The sequence below is a fragment of the Monodelphis domestica genome, chromosome 2, assembly GCF_027887165.1.
Source record: "Monodelphis domestica isolate mMonDom1 chromosome 2, mMonDom1.pri, whole genome shotgun sequence".
Taxonomy (NCBI): Eukaryota; Metazoa; Chordata; class Mammalia; order Didelphimorphia; family Didelphidae; genus Monodelphis; species Monodelphis domestica.
The window spans coordinates 492,330,731-492,353,661 of NC_077228.1; the positions used below are offsets into that span (position 1 = coordinate 492,330,731).

General features: G+C 41.2%; 1 protein-coding gene across 1 annotated transcript in view; it reads left to right on the top strand.

Moving 5' to 3' along the window:
• The first annotated feature begins 2,167 nt into the window (after window positions 1-2,167).
• ZNF697 (zinc finger protein 697) overlaps window positions 2,168-22,931 on the top strand; it is a 47,748-nt gene continuing 26,984 nt past the window's right edge. The window contains exon 1 of the mRNA XM_007485297.3: window positions 2,168-2,443. Coding sequence (XP_007485359.2) covers window positions 2,168-2,443 — 276 coding nt within the window. The remainder of the gene's footprint in view (window positions 2,444-22,931) is intronic.

The window sequence follows — 22,931 nt, forward strand, 5'->3', positions numbered from 1 at the left end:
AGGTCTGAAGAAATGGGAGAGGTTGAAATAAGCAGAAGTATTAACCCTGATAAAGAGGAAGGCCACCTCCTCCTTAGTTGGGGGGATGTATAAGAACCAAAATGATTTTCCTAAAGTACTTGTAGACATTGAAATCTCCAACTCCCTGCTGGAGAACTTCCAATGACTTCCCATTACATCCAGGAACAAACATAAGCAATCCTTTGTCTCATGTTTAAAGCTCTTCACAACCTGCTCTTTTGCTACTTTTCTACTTTTCTTTCATTCTACACCACAGTTGCTAGTGCCATCCCTTCTTCCATCAACATTCTATTTATTTACTCTTTTATGTTCTGACCAATATAGGTTGTCTCCTCCAGGAGAATATGAACCTCTTGAGGACAGACTTTTTTCTTTTCCTTATTCCTTTCCTTTCCTTTTTCCTTTCCTTTCTTTTTACCTTTCCTTCCCTTCCCTTTCCTTTTTCCTTTCCTTTCCTTTTCCCTTTCCTTTCCTTCCCATTTCGTATCCCCAGGCTTAGCACAGTGTCTCCTAAACATAGTAAGGGCTTAATAAATGCTAGTGATTAATTGATTGGGGGCCATTATACTGGAACATAGTTAAGGTAGGTGAGTTGACAGCATTTATTCTCCTTCACCCTCTAAGCTTAGCCCCTAGTTACCAAGAATGGTTAAGACAAGAATCACCAGATGCTTTTCACCCTAGAGGAGCTTTCTCCTCCCCAAGTATGACCAACTGGTGGCTTCAGTCTTTCCTCAATTGAATTTGTCCTTAAAAAAGGATCTGAGGGTGTTTTTCCTGTTGCTCACATGTTTTGCGAAACTTGCCTTGACATGAAAAATGCTAGTTAAGATGAGAGAAGTGTTTGAGGAAACAAAAGTCTTTTTCTATCCATGCCATTACTAAAGTAGGGCTCTTGGGAAGAAAAAGAGAAGAGGAAGGGAAAAACTTTTGAACTTGAGAAAAAGGCTAAGTTTTGTAACAGGCATGGAAGTGAATCTGATAGAAAGTTCACCAGAGACAAATAACAGGTTAGCTTGCAGCTAAGGAGAGTCTGCTTTAATAGATCCTGAACTTCAAATCATGCTTTATGCAAGTGTCACCCGGTGGCAAGTCACAGTAACTTTTCTGCTCCTCAGATTTCTCATCTATAAAATGAGGGGGTCTAGACTCCAGGTGAGTGCCAGCTTTTAAAACATGATCTCAGGTTAGGTTGGCACTGTAAGACTTTGTGATTTATTCCATAAAAGTTTGATCACTCATAAAATATTTATTAAGCTCTTATGATGTGCCACTGTGCTAAGGACTGGAAAATACAAAGAAAGGTAAAAACAGAACAAAACATCATAGTCTCTGCTTTCAATTAAGTTCAGGGGAAGAAAGCATGTAGGAGGTGAAACATATGTGTTTGCATGTATATATGTGCATATGCATGAGTGTATGTACACACTAAGTGGGTGGGAGAGTGCTTCAGAGAAAGAACACGGTTTTTAAGGTCCCCATTAGATTCTGTGATTCATTCAGCAATCATACCTGTCTACTCACCCACCCTCCATTCTGTAGAAGGCACTCTGATTTTTCTTGGTTTCTATTCCTCTGAAAGGGTAGTAGGTCTATTTTTAGGGGTAAGACGTGTAGGGGCTGCCACAGTCGGGCACAGGAGGTCCCTCCGGATTCCAGCCCATCAGCACTCACAGCATACTTGCAAACGGCAAAGAAGACGTGAATGTCAGAAGGAAGAAGCCCGGAAACAATCCTGCCTCTGAGGTATAAAGGTGAGGACCCAGGAGATTCCCAACACTGATTAATCCCTCAAGTTCATTGCTTTAAAAAAAAAAAATTCTGCACGAAAGCCCCTGTGGGTCCTAAGGAAGGATTTCTGCGACTTGTAATAGAAAATAAAAAACTTGAACTCTAGTAATCAAACCTAAAAATAGCCCCACACCCAATTCCCAAATGCTACTCCCATCTTCCAGTCCCTTAAGAAAAAAAAAGATCCCTCCTGCACACTGCGACAAGCCCCGCAGCTTGACCCCCTCTAAGGTGCGCGGCCCTCCTGCGGAGAAGGGCTCAGGGAGTGGCTGGGGGTTGATGCATCCATCCCTGGGTCGTGCCGCAGAGGCGCGGACCCGAGCGCTGCGCTCCGCTCTAGAAGCGTGCGCGGGCGATGCCCCCGGGAGAAGGGGGATGCGGGGGCGTGGGGGGCTGCGGGCAGGAAGTCCCCGGGAACTACAAATTGAGGCATGCTGGGAGCATTCCCACGCCCCTCCCAGGAAATGTCCTTTGTCCAGCCGAACAGGAAGCCCCAGTGAGGAGCCAGCCCGCGGCGGCCGCTGCAGCCGCAGCACAAGGGCAGGATCGCCGCCGGGGCTGCCGGCACGGACGGGCTGCTGAGCCTGAGCCTCCTCCTCCCCGCCTCCTTCTTCCGCCGCTTTCCGCGCAGGTAAGTGCCTCACGGTCCCCGTGCCCAAGTGGGAGCCTTAGGAGCCCGCCACCCGCGGTGGGCACCGCAGCGATCCTGGTGAGGAGGGGGCGCGCGGAGGCTCCCGGCTTGCAGGGTACGGGAGGCGGGGCTGGGCTGAGCTAGGTTTGGGGGAGGGGACGAGCCCAGGAGAGATAGGGGGAGGAGAAGGGGGCACCGTGCCGCGGACCACCGAAGGGGGCATCCGAGACCCTCGGAAGAACCGAGCCCGGGGAGGAGCTTGGAGAATAAGGTGAAGGGCTTTGTGTGCGCGTAGCTGGAGATGGTTACTGGTTACGCTGCCCTTGCCTCACCTCCAGCGGGGCCGGGGACTGCGCTGAGGGCGCGAGCACCCAGGGAAAGGAAAGGTGGCTGCATTGCGGGGGGTCTTTTCTCAGTCCCACCCTCCCTGCGCTCTCCCCTTCGCCCTGCCGTGTTGCTTCGGCCACTTCCTCTATGTCTGCCTGTCTTTTCATTGTATTCTCCGCGTAGCACGGTACCTGGCACTCGGGAGACGCTTAATGAATACTAGCTGATTGTGGGTCTGGGGGAACCGTACGGTGGGCATCGGAACCTGGGCTGGGACTGGGGCCGAGGGGAGGGGCTGTCCCTCATTGCTGTCTTCCAGGTGGGCTTCTTCCCTCCCCGACAGTCGAGCGTGAGCCCTGGGCCAGAGTAGGGATCTTCACCTTGGAAGGAAGCTAGGGCTGGGGAGTTGGGAACTATGGGGGGAGGCCAGGGAAGGAGGCATTAACTTCTGCCCAACTCAACAAACGTTAACAAGTGAGTGTCTCCTCGGTGCCCCGGGACGATGAAGGAAGATGGGCGCAGCGACAGAGGACGCATTTTCCTTCCTTTTCCGCCCATGGTTTTATCTTAACCAACCTTTTGGAGAATTCTCTGCAGTTTTCCTTTAACTTATTCTCTAGATCTATGTTTTTTAAAAATTTATTTCGTTATCCTCGTTCGGGAAAATAAAGTCAGTGAGTGGAAGATTTAGGGAATGGAGGAGAGAAAGTTCTCTCCTCTTTTCCACTCCCAGTCCTTATTCATGGTCCTGATGGAAAAATAAAAGGTTCTGTACTGTGATTTGGGAAACATAGATGCTGTCCGACGTCTTGCCTCTGGGTTGAAAATGGATTTCAGGGAAATGCAGGATTTCTGAAGTTCTCCCTTTGCTGGGTTGGAGAGGAGTGCTATTTAGTCTAGAGAAGAGATTCTGTAGAGGTGAAAGAGGAGTAACTTCTTGGCTCATTTGGAGAGGATCTCTATTTCAAGATGAAAAAAAAATCAGGCTTATTCCTGCTCTATAGGAAAAGAGTTGCAAAAGGTAACCAAAAGTTCAGAGGGAAAAAATCCAATATGAAATTAATGGCCTCCGTTGTCTATGCAGAAATGCAGAAATAGTGAGTGATAAGCAAAATGAAGTAGGCTAATGCAAGAAGGTAAGGAGACTGAAAAACTTGAGGATGGGTTGTTCTGGGTGTGTGAATGAGAAACTGGAATGGAAGACTGGATGATAAAGGAAATTAATTACTGCCTAAGCTATATGATGTAAAATCCCCCAACAACAAACCTTTATTAAGGGCCTTACTCTGTACCAGGTATTTTGCCAAGTACAGGGAATACAAGAAGGCAAAAAAGTCTTAAAGAACTCAGTCTAATGGAGGAGACAATGTGCCAATAGCCAGGTATAAATAAATTCTATACAGGGAACCAACAGAGGGAAAGCCCTAGCATTAAGGGGGACGGGAAAAGTCTTGTCCAAAGATAGGATTTTAGCTGAGACTAAAGTCAGGGAAGCCAGGAGGTAGAGTTGAGGGGGAAAATGCCCCAGGGATAGTAAACTGCCAGAGGAAATGCCCAGTCTTAAAATAGTGGCTTGTAGGAGGAACAGCAAGGATGCCAGTGTTCCTAGATCACAGAGAAGATGGGGGGTGGATAAGGTGTTAGAACACTGGGAAGGTAGGAGGAGACCAAGTGAAGGACTTGGAATGCCACAAATGATTTGTTCTGGAGATAATAGGAAACCTCTGAAGTTTATTGAATGAAGGCAACTCATGGTCATAGCTGGATAGAATCTTAGAGGTCAGCTAGGCTAGAGACTATATTTGGCCATCAGATTAAGATGTGATTGGGAAGGGGGCAGTTAACATGGCTCAGGGGATGGAAAACCAGGCCTGGAGATCGGGAGGTCCTAGGTTCAAATTTGACCTCAGACACTTCCTAGCTAAAGGAGCAAGTCAATTTACTCCCATTACTTAGCCCTTCCTAACCTTAGCCATTCCGTCTTAGAACAAGTATTGATTCTAAGATAAAAGGTAAGAATTTGTTATTTTAAAAAGATGTAATCAGGAAATATTTAACAAGATAGATAAAAATACAGTGAAACATAGATAATATTAATATGTGGTTTTTTAAGTCAGTATGCAGCCTTCTGGGTTCCTTAGGTATGATTTTGCAAATGTAATTTTTGTCTCCAGCTAGGATTGCTTTCTTGTAAATAGTTAATATCCTTCAGGGTTTTCTACTCCCTATAGTAAAGGTTTTTTTTTTTTTAATTGAAAGTGCTGACTTGAAGATTTTTCTAATGTTTGAGGGATTATAAGCTTCTAGGGACAGGGACCTTGTCCATGACTTAGATTCTAGATGGACTATTCTGTAATACTTGATATTTGTTCTTGAGGATTCACTAGGTAAGGGTAGGGGGTGAGGTGAGGAGAATGGAATTTTTTTTTCCCAAAAGCCATTAGATGATAAGCAGAAAAGAACCCTGCTCTCTTTCACCTTCCCCCTATCCACAGGATAAATCACAGGTTGTTGGGGGGCAGAGGATAGGGAAGTCACCAAGACTTTCTTTATTTTCAGATACTTTTCTTTGTCTTTAAAGATCTTCTAACCTTCTATGAATTACAGGAATCTTCCTACCTTCAGCCCCTTTCTCCACCCCAATAATAATTAGCATCCCTTGGTGGGGAAAGTAAATCCATGATCTGCCAGCATTTATCCTCTACTAAGTTTGTCATTTGAACCATTCCTTAGTAGGATGGGAAGATAATCATTTCCTTTCTGGAGCCGGAGTTATTTTTAGCAACAAATGAGGGACTTCCATTTCCCCCAACACCCCCTCAGTCTAGCTGGTAGTTGTATGAGAAACTCTACTGACCCTTTGTAACTGTAAGGGATGGGCAGCTGTCTGGTGCTGTCAGGAAACAGAAAGCAGTAGGTGGCCTTAAATCCTTGGGATTGGGAGTGAGAGACATGATCAGGCTGGAAAAAAAACAGATGGTTCCGTTAAAAGCTGCTACGGATGACATCCGTCGATGCTGTATGACTAAAACTGGTAGAATTTCATCTTTTCCACCATTTCCCTTTTCCCCCTTAAAAAATATTTCTTAAGAATCTCAAATGTATAAGAAAAGGGAATAAATCCTGGCAAGAGAAAACTAGCTGGACAGACAAGTTGAAGTGAATTATGGTTCTCTCTCCTTCCCCACTGTTCTGAGGAAATTACTTGTATTTAATGTTTAGATAGATTTCCTACTTCCCTACAATAGACCATAAGCTCTCTGAGGTCAGAGATTGTGTTCTCATCCTTTGAAAAATTTGGTCAACTTTGGCAATCTTAAAACTGCAAGGTGGGACTTGAAAGTTAGACTCAGATTTAGCAACTACTAGGTGATAAAGTGAGTGATAAAATTGGTGAGGAAGACTTGAGTATTAAATGAATCCCCTGGGCAAGTCACTTCACCCTGTTTGCCTCAGTTTCCTTATCTGTAAAATGAGCTGGAGAAGGAAATGGCAAACCACTGGTATCTTTGTCCAGAAAACTGAAAATGGTGGCATAGAGTCATCTGAACTACAACAAAGCTGTGACTCTGGGCAGGTCACAACCTATTTCTGTCTCCTTATCTGGAAAAAGAGGAGAATAGAGAGCACTTGCCCCAAAGGATCCCATCAATTACTTGAGGACCTGGGCAGTTTTTACTTTTTATTTATATTCTTAGTGTAGCCACAGTCCTTAAGTACTTATTGATTGATTGACTGACTAATTGGCAAAAGGTTTCATAAACCTTGAAAACCTCTAGGAATAGCTGTTATTAGAGCTGGATAAGACTTTCAGCAAACATCTTTTACCTTTTTCCTTTTTTTTTTTTGCCAATGACACTGAAGCCCCCGAGACTGGAGTAACTTGCCCCTGGTCACAGAAATAGTAGAACTGCAATTCTTTGGATCTGGGTTCTTTTGTCTTCAAACTGGTTACTCTTTCCACCATTCCATGAGGAAGAACAAAGCTATTATCTTTCTCTTCTTATTCCCAGAGCTTTGGTTTTATTCTGAGCTAGAAAGCCAACTCTGTGGTGATTCCAAGAAGGCATTTTGGTGAATGCATTCTAATTGCTGGCCCTTTGAACATTCATTTTTGCTTCTCTGTAAAATTAAGAGCTAGGACTAGATGATCCTCAAAAGTGCTTTTTTTTTTTTTAGCTCTTTAATAATGTGAGAATCAGACAAATGCCTTCCTAATTGAGAGTAAACTGCAGTAGGCTTTTAGCATGATGTTGGAATGTCAATCAGGACCCCTGGTAATCTGGTGTGAATATTTAGGAAATGCAATCATTTTACATCCAGCCAGTGAAAAAATGTGTTCTGTGGTGTCTGGTGCAACTCACACAAAGGTAGTAGGGGAGCCAAGCCTTTTTTGGGCTCGGAATTCAGGTGAATTGGAATTTCTAGCTTCTTTTCTTTTCTATCTACCTGGTTTCCCAAGTGGGCCAGGCTAGTCCTTTCTGGAAATCACCCTGAATTATTCCACCAAGGTTTTATCTCTTGAATAACATGATCAGGGAGCTTTAATGGGAAGTTTCTGTAATCTAGATAGGGCTTTCATGTAGTTCTTTTTCACAAATTGCAGTTATATTCTTCTGCCATTTATTCCAGGAAAGTCCTCTTTGAATTGTGCCTGACAAGGAGGGGAGGCTTTTCTCTGACCCTTCAAGTGTGGGGGTTTTAAACAACAGGGATGGGGAGAGCCTGAGAGAGGAAGGGGAACATCATGATGTTTTTCTCTGTGAGCAATAGTGAGAAAGGCAGCTTCTCTGGCTTTTGTCCTGGCTTTAATTGCGGTCATGTCATGGCAGAGGGCTTTGGGGGAATGGTACAAAGATCTGTGCTTGCTTTGGACCTTCAATCAATTAACCAATCAACCATCAAGCAAGGAAAGAAATAGGCTCTACTGGCAAGGAGTGTAGGGGCAAAACATGCTTTCAGACTGCCAAGAGCTGCTAAGCCTTCTCTTTCTCCCTGCTGGCCCCAGCAGTCCTGATGGCCATTGTCAGTGCCATGTGGCCCTGAGCAGTGCTGACCTTTGAAGAGAAGAAAGGGGGATTCAAGGAGGCCTGCCCACAGGGCAGTGTGTTTCTTGAGCCACTGAACTACAGTAAAGTGGGGGGGGGGTGGTTACTAGTGGTACCCAAGACTTTAGATGTCCTTAAGTCACAGAATCTATTTTTATTGGGGATTAGGGCAGGCTCTGAGTATGTTTCAGACTTTAGTATTTGAAAGGGAGAGAATTTACTATTTTGGTAGTAATTCTATTTATTTATTTACATAGTCTTCAAAAAGTATCTATAAGATTAAATGAAGATATAAAGAACAAAAACCATCCTTTCTGGGATTTTAAGAGTACTCTCCATATTTCAGGTGTTTTGTGAATTTTTCTTGCTTATGATTTAAGGACAGAGGAGGTGGGGGGAGTGGGAAAATGGGAAAAAAAGACAAATTTTTCCCCTTTTGTATGTTTTTCACACATTGGTAGTTTACATGAATTTAATTGAGCAACTATTTTTGAGGGGGATAGTCAGTTAAAATGAACTAACATGCTAATATTTAAACATTTTTACTGAACTTGTACCTTTTTCCCTCAGAGATGGAAAGTGTTTTTTCCTTTTTAAAAAATTATTTTTATTTATTTTATTAAATATTTTCCAATTATAGGTTTTACATTTTTTAACAATCATTTAAAATTTTTTGAGTTAGAAATTCTCTTTCTTCTTCTGACATACCCCCTCAGAAGGCAAGCAATTCACTATCAATTATACATGTGAAGTCATGCAAAACTTTTCCATATTAGCCATGTTGCATAAGAAATATGGACTTAATGGTAAAAATAAAGTTTTATGTCTTACCTTTTTTTAATTTGAAACATTTTATTTAACTAATTAATTTGGAATATTTTTCCTTGGTTGCAAGATTCATGTTCTTTCCCTCCCCTTCCTCTACCCCCTCCTGTAGCGGACATGCAATTCCATTGGGTTTTACATGTGTTATTGATCAAGACTTATTTCTATATTATAAAGAAAGGTTTTCAAAGGATGCAGCATTCATCATTTCTCTGGAGGTGGATAGCATTTTTTTATTATAAATCCTTCAGAATTGTCTTGGATTATTGTATTCCTGAGAATAAAGCCATTCACAATTAATTATCATAAAATATTCCTTTTTCTTTGTAGTGTTCTCCTAGTTCTGCTCACTTCAATTTGCAACAGTTCATATAAGTCTTTCTAGGTTTTTCTGAAATCAGTCCTGATTATTTCTTTTAGCACAATAGTATTTCATCACAATCATGTAACTTGTTCAGTCATTCCTCAAATTATTCCTTCAATTTTTTCCATTTCTTTGCACCACAGAAAAAGCTGCGATAACTATTTTTGTACAAATAATTAGAATTTCTCTATCTCTTGCTGCTTGGTTTTGTTGATAATATTTAGAAATACTGATGATTTATGTGGGTTTATTTCATATCCTGCATCTTTGTTGAAGTTAATTGTTTCAGCTAGTTTTTTAGTTGATTCTCTAGGGTTCTTTAAGCATATTGTCATAGCACATGCAGAGAGTGATAGTTTTGTTTCTTTGTGACCTTTTTTATTCTTTCAATTTCTTTTTCTTATAGCTAACATTTCTAATACAATATGGAATAATTGTGATGATAACGGGCATCCTTACTTCACTCCTGACATTATTGGGAAGGCTTCAAGTTTATCCTCATTACAGATAATACTTGCTGATGGTTTTAGAGAGATACTATTTACCATTTTAAGAAAGAATCTACTGATTCCTATGCTTTCTAGTGTTTTTAATAGGAATGGGTATTATGTTTTGTCAAAAGTATTTTTGTATCTATTGAGATAACCATGTGGGATTTGTTATTTTTTGTTACTGATATGGTCAATGATGCTGATAAGTTTTCCTAATATTGAACCAGTCATCCATTCCCAGTATAAATCCCACCTGGATGTAGCATATGCTCTTCCTGATAATACTGCTGTAATCTCCTTGCTAGTATTTTATTTACAAATTTTGCACAGATATTCGTTGAGAAAATTGTTCTGCCATTTTCTTTGTTCTTGTTCTCCTTGGTTTAGTTATCAAAACCATATTTGTGCCACAAAAGGAATTTGGCAGGATTTTTCTTTTCCCAGTTTTTTCAAATATCTTATATATTATCGGGTGTAATTATACCTTAAATGTTAGGTAGAATTCACTTGTAAATCCATCTGTTCCTGTGGATTTTTTCTTAGGGAGTTCATTGATGGCTTATTCAATTTCTTTTCCCAAGATGGAGTTATTTATTCTATTTCCTCTTGTTAATGAGAAGCTTATATTTTTGCAAATATTCACCTACTTCACTTAGATTGCCAGTTCTACAGGCATATAATTGGTCAAAATAACTCCTTATAATTGATTTAATTTCATCATCATTTGGTGGCACATTCGGCCTTTTCATTTTTGGTACTTAAAAATTTGATTTTTATTTTTTTAAATCAAGTTTAACCATTTAATTGGTTTTTTCATAAAATCTGTTCCTAGTTTTTGAATTTATACTGTTAAAACTATTTTCTGTATTTCATTTCAGCAAGCATCTATTACATTCCTTCATTAATAGAGAGCATTGTGTGCTAGACTCTGAAGGAATGAAAAACATTTATTAAATGCTTACCAAGTACCAAGTACTATATGTCCCTTTAATGAATTTATAGTCTAGTAGTAGGAGACCACACAGAGGGGAGTGGTGGTCAGGGAACCAGCACAGATCCCTGAGACACTTTGATGGAGACCTTCTTCCAAGTTGATATTGAACATTAATAGACTAAAGTCAACCAACCAATCAATCAGCCAGTATTTATTAAATATATACCATGTGCCTGGGCTCTAGGAATCTAAGTGCAGAAAAAGTTAACAGTTTCTACTGTTAAGGATCGTACATTCTAATGGAGGAAGACACCCAAGGATCCACCTAATTGTACTGTAATCTAACCCATATTTCTCCATATTTTCCCAAAGAATAGCTTGGAGACTTATAAAATGCTTTCCCAAAAATCTAAAGAAACCACATCTAGAGAATTCCTCGTATCTACAAGTTTAGTTATCTTCTTAAACAAGGAAATGAGGCATGACCTCAATGAAGCCATGTTGGCTATTGGCAATCATTGTTTATTTTTCTAGATGATGATTTCTCATAGTCAAACTCACCAACCTGTAACGGAAAGATTTCATTCTCTGCTGTTTTTTAGAAAATTGGGAGATAGTTCCTTTTCTCCACTTTTTAGTAATGCTCTCATTTTCTACAAGCTTTCAGATTCTCAGGAGAGTGGTTCAGCTGTCACTTTCCGTACCCTGACCTGGAGTCCAACAAAGTCAAGGGACTTGAACTTACCAAGAATAGCCAGGGTTTTCTCTCTCTCTTACCTATTTTGGGTCTCAGCTCTCTCTTGGCTATTTTAATTTCCAGGCCGTCCAGTCCCAAGATCATTCTCCTTGATATACTATGTAAGCAGATTAAAATTTGAGCTGCTCTTCCTTCTAGTGACATGGTCCCATCCACTTGGAACAGATGGAACAGATGGAGCAGCTCCATCTTTTCTTAGATTTTTATCTACCAATATAAGTCAATTTGCTCTATATCTAATTAATATACTATGTATTATATGATTATATTATTATGTAATATATATTTTGTGTATGTGTGGAGAGAGAATGGATGGTTTTGTTGCAATATTGTGCCCAATTTTTATCAAATTTGTTCTCTAAGCTCCTTTTACTTATTAAATCTTCTTTCTGTGTCTTCAAAACATGAGTTGGTTGATGGAGCCACCTTGCTCCTTTTGACTACTTGCCTTTATTCTTCATCAGAATTCTCCTTTTATATTTTCTGAATATTATTCTTGAGGGTTTCTCATCCCTCTTGAGCTGTTTCCCCTGTTGAATCTTATTCTATGGCATCTTATCTCTCTCTGAACCATTTAAAATCTACTCCCCTATGAACTGTGGGAGTAGAAACACAGAAGGAAAATATATGATTTATCACTTGTTTATATGGGTATAGGATTTGGGGTTTTGGTTTTTTAAAAGATTACTCTATTACAGAAATGAATAACATGGAAATGGGTATCAAGTGATAACACATGTTTAACCCAGTGGAATTGCTTGTTAGCTATGGGAGTGGAGATGGAAGAGGGGAGGGAGAGAAAATGAATCATGTAACCATGGAAAAATATTTTAAAATAAATAAAAATTTAAAAGGATAATAATAAAAAAATAAAATCTACTCTCCTTAACTCATAGGCTATGCCAGACCATGTGTAGTTTTCCACTCCTGTCACAAATTCTAAGATAATTACTTTTCTCCAAAGTTCCTACCGTTTCTTTCTGGGTTTATCCAAATCAAGTTTAGAATAGCAGTTTCCCTCTGTCTTTTTTTTTTAACCTCTTACTTTCTATCTTAGTAACAACTCTAAGGCAGAAGGGATTATGGAATTAACTGACTTATTCAGGATCACACTGCTTAGGGAAGTATCTGAGACCAGATTTGAATCCTGGACTTCTAGACTCCAAGCCTGCCACTCTATCCACTGTGCTGCCTCACTGACCCTTCTCTGTCATTTTAAGAGTGAAAGAATCATCAAGGAAAAATGATTTCTTCATCTACATCTATTTCTGGCAAAAAGAGCACCAGCAGATACATGGTGGGAAAAAATGAAGAAAAGATAGATAACCTTCAGTACACCAAGTTCTCTTGGGTCCCTCCTGTTTCCTGCAGGAAGGAGCAGGTGCTTGGGCATTTGTACTGGGGGAAGGGCCTTGGAGAAGCTGGCGGGTCTTGTTGGAGGGAGCAGGACTGAGTCAGGATAGCAAGGAGGGAGAAGAAATCTTGAAGGGCCATCTCCGGTGGAAGTGCCAGCTAGCAAACCTTTCCTCGGTTCCCCATCTCTGATTTATCCTGTCTATGTCTGCCTTGTACATTTCATTTACATGTTGTCCCATTGTAGGAAGACCTTTTAAAGAGCAAAGACAGTCCACTGCTCCTTTTTTGGTGTCTTCCCTTAGTGCAATCTGGCACATAGTAGGCTTTTTGAATCAATACTGAGGATTGGTTCCAATGCAGAAGATTGGTAAGGGCTAGGCAATTGGGTGCTAAGTGACTTGTTTAGGATCACACAGCTAGGAAATGTCTGAGGTCACATTTGAACCCAAGATCTTCAGTCTCCAAGCCTGGCTCTCTATATTCACTGCATAATTGGCTCCTAAATCCTCTTTGTCTGACTTCTTGACAATGTCATTATCTTAATGTGCCATTAACAGCATTCTTGGGAACAAATGGCATCTTGTATCTTTTCCCTGTATAGAATATCATCTCCTTTTAGGGCAGGAACACTTTGATTTATTTAGTTAGTTTTAAGACCTTATATTCTCAGTTCCTCAAAAACACAGCCCAGGATGGGTGCTATCTGTGGGTGCACACCACCCCCAATATCCAACCCAGAGCCTTGCCTAGAGCACCTGCATAATAGATGCTAAATTAAGTGAACTGGCTGACTCCAGACTATAGGATTCCCCTGACATCCTGCTCAGCTCACTTTCCAAAATAGCAAACACAAGCCACTAGGAGAGCATTCTTGGCTGCAGAATTAAATTTGGGGGATCCATTTCCACCATACCTTTAGTTCATTTGTTCTGTTAGTTATTCATTATAAAATATTTTATTATAATTATAAATGAATATATATTTAGTAAATGAACATGAATATAGTAATGTGGCCCAGAGGCAAAGGAGAATGTGCTAAGTGACCTGAGGAATAGAGAGGGAGAGATTCATTCCTAAGCTGCTTCTTCCTAGCCCGGAAAGACCAAACTTTCTATAAGGGTTCTACCACCCTGCAGTAATGTGATTTCTGATTCTGTCTAAGTCCTTCTTTTCAGAAGATTAGGAGGATTCTGGGTGGCGGGTGGCACACTTGTTCCAGGACATCATGACTTCTTTATCCCCTCTCTTCCTACTCTTCCAAAAAAGGGGAGGACAGAAAAGGTTGAGACCCCCTGGATTATATTTAAAATGTGGCAGCCCAGAGGTTAGAGGAGATGATACAAAAGGAATCTTTGGAAGAAAGATTTCCAAAATCCATCCAAAATGGCACAGAGTAGGGTGGCTCGGTGGTACTGTAGAGTGTTGGGCCTGGAGTCAGGAAGACTCGTCATCTTATGTGAGTTCAAATTGGGCCTCAGACACTTCCTAACTATGTGTCCCTGGGCAAGTCACTTTATCCTGTTTGCCTCAGTTTCTTCATCTGTAAAATGAACTGGAGAAGAAAATGGCAAACTGCTCCAGTATCTTTGTTCAAAAAAGCCTCATGAAGAATCAGACACAACTGAAAAGTGAGTGAACAACAACAAAAAAACTAATGAACCCAAGATGTGTTTCATACAAGGAATCTTTACTAAGAGACTAATATATCTCCCTGTTGAAAGAGAATAATAATAATCCCTCACATATATAGTACTTTATGGTTTGCAGAGTATCTGATCAGTACTCTATGAGAATTGCACCCTACATGTGCAAATGTTGTTATTGGCCTTTTTTTTTAAACCTTCCCCTTCCATATTGGAATCAGTACTGTGTAAAAGAAGAGAGCAATGAGGGCTAGGTAAGGGGAGGTTAAGTAACTTGCCCACGGTCATACAGTTAGGAAATGTCTGAGGCAGACTGGAACCCAAGACCTCCCATCTCCAAGCCTGATATCCACTGAGCCATCTAGCTGCCCATGTTAGCTCTTTAAAGATGAAGAAACTGGAGCCTGGAGATGTCACATGACTATTTTCTGTGTTCCATGTTCCTTTTCTGGCCCCTGTAACTTTTTAGAACCATGCCTAGAATCAGTCCCCAAAAGTATTTGTTACATACCTCCCAAATATCATGCCATGTCCTGAAAGATGGCGGTAGAAAAGAAGGTGAAAACAGTCCCTGATCTCAAGGAATTCACATTTTAGTGGGGAAAAACTTGTCAGTCCCTTGGATTATAAAAGATCCGGATGGAGGAGATGGGAGGTAGTCTGAGGGGCAGGCACCAGCTCAGTGCCTCTATTCTTCACCTCTTTGGCCTGGAAAGCCCAGTTTCCTTAAAGACCTTCTTCAAGTGTCATTTCCAACAATGTGATGATATTGTTTGGTGGTTTCCGGTTGTTTTTCTTTTTTCTTTTTCATTTTATATGAAATCATAATTTTCAAAATACATTTTCAGAAATTAAAACATCTAAACCATCTTCTTCCCTCCCCCCACTGTGAGATGGTAAGCAAATTGATCTGGGCAGTACGTATATTGTCATGCAAAACATACTTCCACACTGGTCATTGTTGTAAGAGTGAGCGCACTCATACAAAACCAAATAAAACCATAAATACACTGATGTGAAAAATAATATGCTTTGATCTCCATCCATTAGACTCAATAATTCTTTCCCTAGAGAGTGGTTTTCAAGGTATCTGACCCTACTGTGACCCCCTTTTAGAGTTTTCTCAGCCAAGACACTGGAATGGCTTGCCATTTCCTTACAGATGAGGAAACTGAGACAAACGAGGTTAGGTGACTTGCCCAAGGTAAGCTAGTTAGTATAGGAGTCCACATTTGAAATCCAGACCTGACTCCAGAGCTGGCAATGGTTCTACTAATTCCCCTGACTGTCTGCCCTTTATCCCCCTGTTTTTTTTTTTTTATGTACTCCTCTAGGGCTCTCTCCTCTTGCTTGGGCCCCATAAACTCCTTGAAGACAGGGAAAGACCATTTTTTGTGTCTGTATTTGTACCTTCAGTGCCTGGCACATAGTAAGAGATACATAAATGGTCTTAATCATCATCATTCTAGGCCTCTTGACTTTTAAGTGGCCATCTGTGCTATCATACTTCCTCTCATTGTTTTGTGCGACAAAACAGTGAATTCCACTGGAAAATGGAGATAATAACAGCACCTTACCTTGCAGGGTTGTTAGGAGAATCAAAGGAGAAAACATTGTAGTCCCACTCCTAGTCAGCATTATAGAAATGCTTCTCCCCCCCCCCCCAAAGAAGAGTTGAATTCTTTCCATCATTGTGTGCCCCTTGGTAAGGTACTGGACATGTATCAACCTCTCACCTTAACCCTGAAATGGGGAGGATAGTACCACATTCTCATCAGCTTGAATGAAGTTTTGTGTGAGTGAAATTGGTCAGTAGCATCAGCTCCTCTGAAAGGGGCTCCGTATGAGTAAAGACATTTGACTTAGTTGATGCATTTATAGTTGTTCTTTTCTGTTTCTTCTTTGTAATGTGGAAATTACATCATCACAAATGACTATTGCAATGAGAGAGACAGACAGACAGACAGACAGACAGCGAGCACAAAACAGTGCTATACTCCCTTTTCCCCATCACCCACTTTCCATTGCTTTGGGATATCATTTTAGGGGGAGATCTATTAGTAATATTTCTATATGGACTCTTCTATCAATTTGTTAGTTTGATTGTGCCACAAATACAGCATTAATGCCATGGCAATAAAAGTTTAAAATGGAATTAAATGGAAATCTTCATTTTGAGATGAAAAAATCTGGAAAGGGAACTTTAGAGATCATCATGTCCCATCCACCTCATTTTATAGGTGAGGGAAACTGAGCCCCAGAGAGGAGTGGTTTTGCTTAACATTATTATATATCTACTGATCCTCAGAACTTAAACATAGAGAAGAAAATTCAAGAAATTGGTGACAATAACATTTTTTAAAATTCTAGTTTTCTGACAGTGGTATACTCTTGACCATACTATCTATAGAGAGGGATCACTTACCCATTGCTGGAATGCATTGGGCTGGAACATATTTGCCATTCTTCTTCAATAAGACTCTGTAGTTATTTTAAGCAGGGAATTGGAAGAGCACTTTCTCCAATTGAAATTAGTGAGGAAGCTAGGTTAGTCAAATATATTTATATATATATATATATATATATATATATATGAATCATCTCCTCTGTTTCCCTTATTTATTCTCCTCCAATATCATAAGAAAACAAGTTGCACATGTATTTCTATCCTACCCTCCTTGATGATGTTTCTTCTCCTATCCTCCCTCCCCAACTCCTGAAAATTGTCTGTGGAAGCCAATCATTACAATGGAAATCTCGTCCCAGAATAATTGACACCAGAAGAGATTTGATTCCCAAATTATTCCAAAACAAGGTGGTTTATTAAGGATTATTCAAAGAAACCTCCTTGGTAACAATCTTCATGACCCCATTTAGGGGTTTTCTTGACAAAAGGTACTGGAGTGATTTTCATTTCCTTCTCCATCTCATTTTACAGATAAGGAAACTGAGGAAAATAGGGTGAGGTGACTTGTCTAGGATCACACAGCTAGTAAGAATCTGAGACCAGATTTGAATCCAGGTCCTGCTGGTTTCCAAGCCCAGCACTCTATCCACTGTGCCAATTATTATGATTTTTACTTTGAAATAAAAATGTTCATTCTTCTATCTGTATTTTCTTTGCCTTATAGATAAGAAAATTAGCACATTAATTAAAATAGCTTGATCCTTGGAGATATTCTTAAATTCTGGGCCTTTTAGAACACAGGACAACTGTCCATGTATACCAGCAATGGATGAGATCCACCATGTTGCAGAAGAAATAAATATCGTAAGAGCAAAGATTCTCTTGTTTATTGGTCTGTTGTTTCCAATCCTACTGACTCTTCATGAACCCATTTGGGCTTTTCTTGGCAAAGATATTGGAGTGCTTTGTTGTTCCCTTCCATCTTATTTTACAGATGAGGAAACTGAGACCAACAAGGTGAAGTGACTTGCCATGGGGACACACAGCTAGGATGTATCTGAGTCTGATTTGAACTCAGTCTTCCTGACTCCAGGCTCCAGCACTCTATCCATCCTTCTTGGACTCTTAAAATCTAGGATATTCAGCCCAGTTAAAACTTCCCTGTGCTCAGTAGGTACCAAGTGTGGCTGAGTTAAATGGTAGAAGTGAGTATGTGCTTATGTGTTTTCCTGGGAAAGCCCATGATGTTACAGTTCCTCTTTTTAAGTGAGGGAGTAGATCCAGAAATGTGGGCCCCTGGGGAGATGGTGGGTGGACTGGCTGGGGCTTCAGGCCAAACTGGAGGGGGGGGGGGGCTTAACCCAACCCATCTGACAGGAAATGCCTTATCCTCAAGGGCATTATTGCAATTCTAGACCAGAGGCACTTGGAAAACTAAGAAAAGCCAGTGACCAGTTAAGGTATAAATTGAGTTTGCTGTTGCTGTGGATTTGAGTTTTCCCTTTTGCTAAGTATCTGTTTCTATCCTTGGGTAAATGAGGGAAAACCACCAAGAGAAGGAACATCTAAAAATAGTCGTTTTCTGGGCCTAGAGTTTGGTAAACATCTGGCTGTAGTAAAATGACCCTGAGTGGTCCTACATTCACTTTAGTATCCTATAATCATACCTTTAATGCCTGTAGAATCATCAGTGGCTGACCAGAGACGGATGCCCAGTTGTAAATCAGTTGCCCTTCCTGGAGCACTGATCAGTCCAATCAATAAACATATTTTAAGCACCTACTATGGGCCTGGAACCCTGGAGGTACAAAAAGAGACAAAAGGCAGTGTCAGCTCTCTGGGAGCTCATCATCTATGGGAGAAACAGCATGCAAGCAAATATATACAAACAAGCTAGATGCAGGATGAATAAGAGAGAATTAACAGAGGGAAGACACCTGCAAAAACAAATGTGGCCAGTGAATGTCCAGGCTTGCACAGAAGATAAATCAAAGTTTGCTATTGCTGTATGCAAGCATTTTCCATTTTATGGAAAGAAATCTTTTCAAGATAAGGATTTTGCGATGTAATTAAAATATGACCTGATTTATTAAAAAAAAAATTGCATTCAGCTCTTTGAGAAATGTGCCTATTGTACACCATGAGGCATACTGGCTTTTTTCTGTCAACACCTTAAACTGATACCACCTTGCATGGAATTCTCACATATCTACCCCATGTGCCAGCCCAGGGGAAGTTACATTTGAAGAGAAAGCTACGGTGGAAAGAGCATTGAGGGAAAAAATAATTTTTTGATCCCCTTTCTGACCTAAATCTTTACAGATAGGGAAGCCAAGGCTGTTTTTGTTTGTTTGGTTGGTTGGTTTTTTAACCTTTCTGTCTTAGTATCTATTCTAAAAGAAGAGTGGCAAGGGCTTGGCAATAGGGGTTTAGTGACTCACCCAGAGTCACAGCTGTATTTGAACCCAGGTTCTCTCAATTCTAGGCCTTTCCTAGTTAGGCTGCCCTAACTATGCTCATCTTTTGGAAAATAGATTAAGAAACTGAGTCTCAAAGGTGGTACTAGACTGGGATTCCAAAGGCATCCCTCTTTGTACCAATCTCAGTGTCTCCCTGTGAAATGTCCCGATGAAACCACTATTATGAACCTATTTACCTCTGAGAAAACTGAGGCTTTACAAACATATTTTACTGAATGGATCACAGCTAAGATTTGAATCTCTACTTTCCCCACTCCAGTCCAGAAGCCTTTAACAAGTAGACTCATTTCATGAAGCATTTAAAAATATGAGGGGGCAGCTGGGTGGCTCAGTGGATGGAGAGCCAGACCCAGAGATGGGAGGTCTTGGGTTCAAATCTGTCCTTAGACACTTCCTAGCTGGGTGACCCTGGTCCAGTCACTTAATTCCCATTGCCTAGCCTTTACCACTTTTCTGTCATGGAATCAATATACAGTTTTGATTCTAAGATGGAAGGTGAAGATATTTTGTATAAAGAGGTAGGTAGGTGGATGGATGGATGAATGGGTGGATGGGTGGATGGTTTTTTATTTTTATGTTCTTTTGATTGAAGAGGAGGCATCTCTTTTCCTAAATTCAAGGAGCTGTACCTAAATTCACCTAAATAAGTATATTCCTGTTTTCCCCCTACTAAGCAAGGTGGGGGAGTCCTTCAGCAAAACTGACCCCGTACCCATTGAGTCCAGCTGTGTAAGTTTTCTATATCCAAGGTTCCTCACCTTGGGAAGAGATGGAACAGGCAGGGTATGAAGGGAGCATTTGCATGGCACTGAAGGCCCCATTGAGTAGGAAGCAAAGAGGCCCTCAGAGTCTCTAGGAGGGATCATTGGGGATCTTGGGGTCCATCCCTTAGAGGGCAAAGAGCAGGTAAGGTAGGGTAAAGGCCAGACTTGGAGCTGGGGCTCCCAGACAGGAAAGGAGCCAAGCTCTGGAGATAGAGGAGGAGCTGGTTTTGGATGGCTGCCCAGAGCTGCTTCCTTCCCCTGACAGCACGACTCCCTTGGCCCTGGGCCATCATCCAAGATTCTTTTCCTGACTCCCGCCATATGCAGGGGCAGGAAGGGTGTGGGGATGTCACACTCAGTGTCTGGATATATGGAAGCATTCTCTCCGACCTCTTGCCTGGGTCCCGTGTCCTTGTCTCTTCTCCCATCAGGTAGAGTTGTAATGGATCCTTCCATTTGTGCCCTGCCTTCTCCCCCAATTCCTCCTGTCTCCACCTCGCCCAGCCCTCATCCAAGGACCACACAGATTTAGAGCCAAAGGGGCCTTACAAATCAGGTGGTCCAAACCCATTTTATGAACGAGGAGGCTCACAGTTAGGTCACACCAAGCTGGAATTTCAGCCCAGTCCTTCGATGAGAACCCAGGACTGTTTCCACCAGGCCACACTGCCTGGTCTGCTCTTACGGACTTGAGGGGTTCACAGAGGGAGTTCCCACTGACTACCCCAATATGAAAGGAGGCATTCTTTATTTAGGGACATCTTAACTTGCTCCAGAGCCATGAGACAAAAGAAGGATCCTCATTATCTGGTCCAGAAGTGTGGATTCCTGGCTGGTGTGTCTTCTTTGCCATCAAAAGGAAGAGTGGTTTTATCTCTCCTTTTCTGCTTATGCTTCCCATACACCTGAACCAACCGAGAGCAGGAGAACCTTTTAAGTGCTTCTAAGCCGGGATGGATTTGACCCAGTTGTCAGGTATCCAATACCGCCTAGTATGCACTCCTCACATTTTGAACCTGGAAACTGTAATGAACAAATGATGAAATGGCCGAGGAAACAAAGGTTTGGTCTTCTGCGTCTATCGACTTATTAAATAATGCTTTCCATGTTCTTAACAAATCACTGTCAAGGCCCACCCTTCCTTAGTTTAGTTTGGACCTGAATACAAAGAAAACAAACTTTCTTACATTAAAACAACCAAATAAGACCAATTAATTAAGAGGAAACGACACAACATTAGGCAATCTGATTTCTTTTGAAAATTCATATTGTTCCTTGGCTCTAAGGCAGTAATCTGATTTCTAAATAGAGGAAAGATTAGGGACTTTCCAAATGGGGGAGAGGGTGAATTTTGGTGCAATTCCCTGTATTTAGGAAAAGAGATGCTCCCTCTTCCTCAAGTTATCTGTAAATAATCAAAGGAACATGAAAATAATAACTGATTTTTCAGTGTGAGGCCAGTTTTCATATGAGACATTTGGGTTGCTTGAAATGTACATTGTGGGGACACTCCTAACATGAGTCTTAGGATCTGACAGCCTTTCTAGTCCTTGGCTAAGGGTCTCTACACAGCAGGTATAGGTGATCCAGTTTCCAAGCCACACAGGGTTAGGCACAAACAATGCAATAGTTTTTTTCCCCATTTCCCATAATCGAATAAACTTTTCTTACAAGATATAACCGAATAGAAAGAGAACTGAGCTAACTCCTGAATTGATGCAAAAAAGGGTTCACTCTCCTCCCAAAGTGAACCTCTTGCTATCCCAATCCCTTCAGTTTGTCACAGTTTTCACTTAGAGGAGTCAGAGGCTGTTTGTAAACAGGCAAATGGCCAGATAGATGTTCCTTGGGGGTTACTTTAAACCATTGAATGCTGTCACCATGTGGGATAAGTATTCTTCCTACTGCTCCCAGACCCTTTTGAAGTAGTGGGGTCAGTCGGTGGATCAGTAACATATTTAGAAAGCAGGAGAGACAACTAAAAGACTCTCAGATTCGAAAGGAGTAATTGGAGTAGATTGTGATGCCCCTTTGACCTGCAAAATGCCATCACAATTTTCCATGGTCTTTTGGAATAAGTAGTGTCAGTCCAAGGATTATTCCTCTAATTCCAAGCCTCCACCCAGCACATCCAGTTCTGCTGTACTATCTTAGCCTATTGTTGGTACCAACCCAGGAGAGGTATCTTTTTGACTAGCCTAAGATGGAGTTGGGTCTTTCACCGTGGAGATTCCTTTTCTGTATGAGTTGAACCCAGTGACCTCTGGGCTTTCTTCTAGATCACACTTATTCACTCTATAATCCTATTATCTCTATTTTGGGATCCTACCAGTCCTCCAGCCCTAGCTAGGTTGCTACTTTCTCCATAAACATCTTAACTCTTTCTGGGACTCCATAGAGCAAGTACTTGTTTTATATGTCTCCTACACTTGTCATATATGATTTTGTATGACACTTATTTGTGTGGAAGCCACATCCCCAACTAGATTGTAAGCCCCGGGGTGGCACTTGATACATATTAAAATTGAACCTCTTGTTCACTTGCTACAGTGGGTGGGTCTTGCTTGTCATGTATGCCTAGCCAAACCAAGGCCATTTTGGAGCTACCACCATCCAAGAAAGAAGGGAAAGGTATGGTGGATGGTTCTCAGAACCTAGCAAGTCATTCCCTCTAACAGGCAAAAAGTGACATGCCCACTGTTAGCCAATTCATGATTAAAAATAAGTCAGATTAGAATAAAATAAAGGGGAAAAATATTTTAAATAAGTCAGAGGGTCAGCTAGGTACCTCAGTGGATAGAGCCAAGCCTTGAGGCCAGATATCCTGGCTTCAAACGTGGCCTGAGACACTTCCTACCTTTGTGCCCCTGGCCAAGTCCTTTAATCCCCACTGCCTAGCCCTACCACTCTTTTGGCTTGGAACCAGTCCTTGTATTGATTCTAAGACAGAATGTAAGGGCTTTTTAAATTTTTTAAGTGAATCAAAGAGGTGTTCAGTCTAATATCTCCTTGGTGCACATAGAATATGCTTTCCTTGATTTCACCACGTTCTGTTGGTTTTAGGCTTTCTACATCCCGGCTTCTCAAGGTCT